Here is a 6,317-nt window from a genome sequence, read left to right on the forward strand (position 1 = left end):
AACAATACTTTATTGACTATAAAAATATTATGATTACGTTTAATGTACATTGTATGATAAAATATGAAGTACTTGGTTCACAGTCATTAAGTGGGAATGGCACAAAATGACAAAACGACGTCAAACGATATTTTATTAATCTTATTTACAGTAACGTTAGTATCAATACCCGTAGTAATTTAGTATTTTATCAGTTACCATGAAAAGGGGAATATGAGGATGATACATTGAAAACGGTCCTTTTTTTTATTCTAAAATTTGATATATTTACCATGTCATTTTAACATTGTCTCGGTTGTTTTTTAAATGTAAAAGTATTTCCCCCTTTACTTAGACATATATGTCAAAGTAATATGTCTATAAATAAATTACGCTATATGTATTATTATTATTATACTTATTATTATGCCTGCAGCGCATAGACTGCTAACGTTACAGTCTCATCACACTCACAAGCGGAACTAAAGTTGCAGCAGCGTTTCCCTGTGGGGACGTAAATATCAGCGTGCCAAGGAAAAATGTGAGAAGGCTAATCTTACAGCTAATTATGTGGCTATTTATTGTTTTCAAGCTCTCCATATATTTATTACCGATTACATTTAAGGCACATAAAACCATTATATAGGGGGCTGCATGTGATTATTGGTGTATTTATTTATTTTTCCGTTCGGCTGTGATGTTTGTTTATCATGATGTCAGCAGGTTTCTTAGAGTAGATACAGAGACAAGTTGATATAAATAAAAGGTTATTGATCGCATCGAGTTATTACAGTACTGAGCATACTGTCATTGAATTGAATTATTGATTGAATTCGAGTCATTTTTCTTCCATATTTTCTTAGGAAAATGAGTGTTTCCTCCCCAGTTGAGCACCTGGGTTGGAGCTTCAGCCTCAATAGGAAATGAAATCCGTGGTATTGCTTTCATATCCCAGAAAAATGTGTCAGAAAATATTTAATTTTTGACTCTGTCTAAATGAATCTCTCTCTCTCTCTCTCTCTCTCTCTCTCTCTCTCTCTCTCTCTCTCTCTCTCTCTCTCTCTCTCTCAGAGGTTGCATTGGATCTGCCTCCTCCTTCTCTCGGTGTGTCTGCTGCTATGGTACAATCATGTGATGAGGACTGGGCTTTCCATGAAAACAGGTCTGCGTGGTTACGTGAGGGTTCATCCCAACACTCGCTCACCTTCGTATGTAAGTTGCGTTCCACCTTTGAGCCATTACGCACTTCAGGTAAAATCTATACACAATGCTTTTGCTCAAATAATGCATTTTTTATCCGCCTTCAGTTGCTGGACTTCCGCTGCGGCCGCTGTGCCGTGGTGTCCAGTTCTGGGCAGATGCTGGGCGGTGGACGGGGTCAAGAGGTCGACCAGCAGGACTGTGTGATCCGGATGAACGCGGCGCCCACCGTGGGCTACGAGGCTGATGTGGGGAACAGGACCAGCCTGCGTGTCGTCTCCCACACCAGCGTGCCACACCTGCTACGCCAGCAGGGATATTTCTTTGGGCGAGAGGCGGAAACTAGATACGTCATTTGGGGCCCGGAGAAAAACATGAGGCAGGATGGAAAGGGGAAAACCTTCAATGCATTAGTGATGCTGGCCAAGAAGCATCCACATACACACATCTACACCGTCACCAGAGAAAAGGTCCAGGACTGTGACGGCGTGTTTCAAAACGAAACTGGCAAAAACAGGTCAGTTTCACCCCTATTATATATATCATGTGTATAAATCATTGGATTATGATGTGATCTCTTTGTCTCTCTCAGGATGAAATCGGGGGCGTTTCTCAGTACAGGGTTTTTTACCATGATTTTGGCTCTCGAGATGTGTGACAGTGTTCTGGTTTACGGAATGATTGACGGCTCTTACTGCAGGTGAGTTCAGTTGTTTGAGTTTCATTGTTAGGAAAATCAACTAAATTAAAATAAAAGATCACTGGGTCGGGTCATTTCATAAAGTTACACTTTATTTTAAGGTGACGTAGTCGCATAATAATAAACTACATGCACTTACTTTAAAGTTACGGTTATGGTTAGAGTTTGGTTTAGGGTTAGTTACTTGCAATTATACATAATTTACCATTATTACTATAGTATACATGTAGTAACATGTAACTGTGTCACTTTAAAATAGTGTTAAAGTCATTTCATTCTAGATCTGACATTATATACAGGTGAAACTCGAAAAATTTGAATATCGTGCAAAAGTTCATTTATTTCAGTAATTCAACTTAAAAGCTGAAACTAATATATTATATAGACTCATTACATGCAAAGTGAGATATTTCAAGCCTTTATTTGTTATAATTTTGATGATTATGGCTTACAGTTTATGAAAACCCCAAATTCAAAATTAAAATATTGTGCAAAGGTTTTCATAAGCTGTAAGCCATAATCATCAAAATTATAACAAATAAAGACTTGACATATCTCACTTTGCATGTAATGAGTCTATATAATATATTAGTTTCACCTTTTAAGTTGAATTACTGAAATAAATGCACTTTTGCACCATATTCAAATTTTTTGAGTTTCACCTGTATTTTAAATTGTAATAATATTTCACAATCTTATTGATTGACATCGACATCCTGTGGGCTTGAATAGGACCTTATCAACAAAATTTCTAAGCTTTCCTTCATGCGTGCAGGTCTCTTTTAAAAAAAAGATATTTCTCATCATAGTGCAGTGCACTGACTTCTCTGCTTTGCTTGATTGTAGTCTCGCCAACCACTCGTTCGTGCCGTACCACTACTACGAGCCGTCCCGTGTGGACGAGTGCCGCATGTACCGCTCTCATGAACACGCCAAGAGGGGCGGCCATCGCTTCATCACGGAGAAACTCATTTACAGCCGCTGGGCGTCTCAGGGGAAACTGCGCTTCGCTTACCCGCCCTGGTCACCGTAGGGACATCATCAGCAACGCTCTATGGTTTCAACCGAGTCTGGCTTTGTGTAAAGATGTAGGTCAGTCTTCAGCAATCGTTTCTCCTCGTAAGGCGAGTTTATGCTCGTGTCAGAAACCACTGCGGTGCCTTTAGTGTGTAAATCAGTTTGGCTTTTAAATCGTGCAGCTCGGCCTTTGCTTTTATGGTACGATTTTATGTCTTTAGTTTTTAGCTTCATTCTTCATAATATTCTTAAAGGATTAGTTCACTTTTAAAAAAATGTTTCCTGATCATTTATTCACCCCGATGTCATCCAAGATGTCCATGTCTTTCTTTCTTCAGTCGAAAAGAAATTAAGGTTTTTGAGGAAAACATTCCAGGATTTTTCTACACAGGATGGACTTCAATGGCAACCAAATATCCCAATGTTCAAAGAAGGTTCACATGCCCGTCTCAATGCAGCTTCACAGTCTCGACACGATCCCAGTCGAGAAATAAGGGTCTTACGGAATAAGGAGAAACGATCGGCCATTTTCACACAAAAAAAAAAAATTACCGGTATATATGTACCATCTCTGAGATGCGCCACGTATTGCGTCATCATGTTGGAAAGGTCACATGTCACCTCATCTATCTAAGTTATTTGTCTGTGTACTCCGGTTCAAAAAGGTAGGGAAGGGCGAAAAACTCCATCTCATTTCCTCCTCAAACTTCAAAATCGTCCGACATCTTTGTTTTAATTTATTTTTATTATAAAAAAAGAAAAGAAAAGTGTGACCTTTCCAACGTGATGACACTCATCTCAGAGATGGGACACGACGGACATTTGTGGTTAAAAAGTATATTTTTTTTGTGTGTGTGAAAATGGCCGATCGTTTCGCTGGATAAGACCCTTATATCTCGCCTGGGATCGTGTCGAGACTTTGAAGCTGCATTGAGACGGGCATGTGAACCTTCTTTGAACATTGGGATATTTGGTTGCCATTGAAGTCCATTAAATGGAGAAAAATCCTGAAATGTTTTTCCCAAAAACCTAAATTTCTTTTCGACTGAAGAAAGAAAGACATGGACATCTTGGATGACATAAATTATCAGCAAACATTTTTTTTTTTAAAGTGAACTAATCCTTTAATAATGAGCCTTTTGCATTTCAAAATCATATTGAGAGTGTCCGTTTTTTTTCATGTTAGTCTGATCTCTGGTAAAGCGAACTGCTGAACTCTGTGTGAGAGGATCTGAGTTCAAGATTAGGGAGATTCATGATGACAGTCAAATGACATCACATGTTTATTTTTTTCTATCAAACATAAATAATCGAAAGGTCTTTCTCTCTAGTGAAACGAGAGCTGGACTGTTTATTCACAGCGATGATCATATTTGCAGAATCATGTCTGAATCCATGCATTAATCTGCTGTCATTTATAAATGTATCCATTCAATAGTAAGAGTCTTGCACAACACTGGCACAGATGTTTTTATTATCAACACTGTGATTTACTCATATTTTTTAAGCAAAACTATGTTTTTAAGCACACGTTTTCATCTTATCAACAAAAGGTTCATTCTGTGTCAAATCAAGCACAATTTCGGAAACTTTTTCATATTTTTTCTGAAGAAAGACAAACATAAATAGTGATGAAATCCAAAATATGAAAAATGTCACGGATTAATATTTATTGAGTAATCCAATGTTTTGTAGAGGGGGGGTCAAAATAGGATTTGGAGCCAAATTACAGCGGGGTAAAAATGATTTTAGAAAGACAGCAGCATCATTATTTATTATATTATTTTAATTTATACACAGAGATTGTCAGGTCTATTAGTAAAATCTGTTGACTTTAGCAATCTTTGTTGCATGATATGCCAACGGTGACTGTTCAAAAATGGGTTAAAAGTTTGCATACCCATAACTCAAGAAGTATTCAAGATGTCTTAATATCCAGAGTCCTTAATATCCTTAATATCTTTCTTTATGAAATCATATAATATATTAAGATTTTGGGATCTCAATATGGCTTCAAGAATAAGTTGCAAATCTAAAAGAATATTGAGATATCTTTAATACTTTTTTTTAGTTATTAAAGTTATTTGAGAAAAATAATATTTATGGGACTAGTATGTTCTATGCAATTGTTTTGATAAAGGAGAACAAGATACATTTCTATTTTCAAAATAATATGTTCTAGACATTCCTCTTTATAAAAAACAAAAAAAAGCTGTATGCAAAGTGACCCACTTTGTTTTTTGACTCCTGAAAATTTGTACAATTTAACAATTTTCTCACAGAACCATATTGAGATCTCAATATAATAGGAAATTAACCATAATGGTCATTAAGAATGAAGATGTCGAAAGAAAAGTTTGTTAAGAACCAGAATCGAAAAGGATATTAAGTCATCTTTAATACTTCTTGAGTTACAGGCATGCAAACTTCAGGGAAAAAACTCAAAAAGTGCTTTTTCACAGTTTTGAACAGTCGTCGTCGGCATATAATGACACAAAGATTGATAAATTCAACAGATTTTACTATTAGACCACCTGACCATCTCTGTGTAGAATTAAAATAATGATGCTGCTGCCATTTCTAAAGTCATTTTTAGAAACTACTAACTCTTGTTTTTATTGCACTTTATCATTATTATTATTATTGTGTGTGTGTGAGTGTGCGTGTGTGTGTGTAGAGTATATTATAGAGAATGTGCTTGTTCAACCATTAAAATATATATTTTCTCCTCCTGAACATCATCTGTTATGTACAGTTATCTTCATATCTGTGTGCATAAATACTGTCTGCAAACTATTTCCTCTATTTTATCATTTGCCACAACAATCACAACCTAACCCAAGAGTTTTCATCTCTATTTTTACTTGAGAATTTTCAGTAAAGCTGAAAGAAAATGTTACCATGCTTTTATGATTATATAAGTTTATTTTTGTATTTAGTCCAAGTTGAAAGGTGCAAAATGTTTCTATACGGATCCACATGGTACTATATTCAATATTCTAATATTGCATGTGTTCTCTGAAGACCGTCTTATCAATGTTGATCTATTACATGTTTTAACCAGAGGGGATGTAACTGTATGGTTTGTATATGAATATATAACAAGGTGATGTAATGAATTCATATCATAAGATGATATTTAGTTGTGTATTTGGTTTGACGTTGTGTCATCTTTTTTTATACTCTGTATTTAATGCATAGCCTAATATGAGTTACATGCTTCAAGTAAAGACTTAATAAAGTGTTTTTACATTTAAGACATTCTTACACACTAGTGTTTCCAGACATTTATATGTGATTCAGCTGATGTCATTCTGTGAGGACACTTGAGGCCTTGATATTTATATCTGACATTTGCATTTATTAAACCATCGTGATCTAATGTGCATGTGGTTTGTATTGCCTTATTTATTTAATTTTT

At 35.7% G+C, this 6,317-nt stretch overlaps 1 protein-coding gene across 2 annotated transcripts; it reads left to right on the forward strand.

Annotated features, from left to right (window-relative positions):
* Positions 1-413: 413 nt before the first annotated feature.
* Positions 414-3,432, forward strand: st6galnac4 (ST6 (alpha-N-acetyl-neuraminyl-2,3-beta-galactosyl-1,3)-N-acetylgalactosaminide alpha-2,6-sialyltransferase 4). Of its 2 annotated transcripts, none has more exons than XM_079586380.1 (6): positions 414-520; positions 843-914; positions 1,051-1,191; positions 1,287-1,696; positions 1,772-1,879; positions 2,726-3,432. In XM_079586380.1, exons 2-6 carry the CDS (start codon positions 903-905, stop codon positions 2,910-2,912), a joined length of 858 nt encoding a protein of 285 aa, XP_079442506.1. In that variant the 5' UTR covers positions 414-520; positions 843-902; the 3' UTR covers positions 2,913-3,432. The 2 variants fall into 2 exon arrangements, with proteins under 2 accessions (XP_079442506.1, XP_079442507.1); XM_079586381.1 differs by lacking the exon at positions 414-520 and adding an exon at positions 523-745 and having other exon boundaries at positions 2,726-3,430.
* The last annotated feature ends 2,885 nt before the right edge of the window (positions 3,433-6,317 follow it).

This window comes from Phoxinus phoxinus (genome assembly GCF_949152265.1).
Source record: "Phoxinus phoxinus genome assembly, chromosome: 17".
NCBI lineage: Eukaryota > Metazoa > Chordata > Actinopteri > Cypriniformes > Leuciscidae > Phoxinus > Phoxinus phoxinus.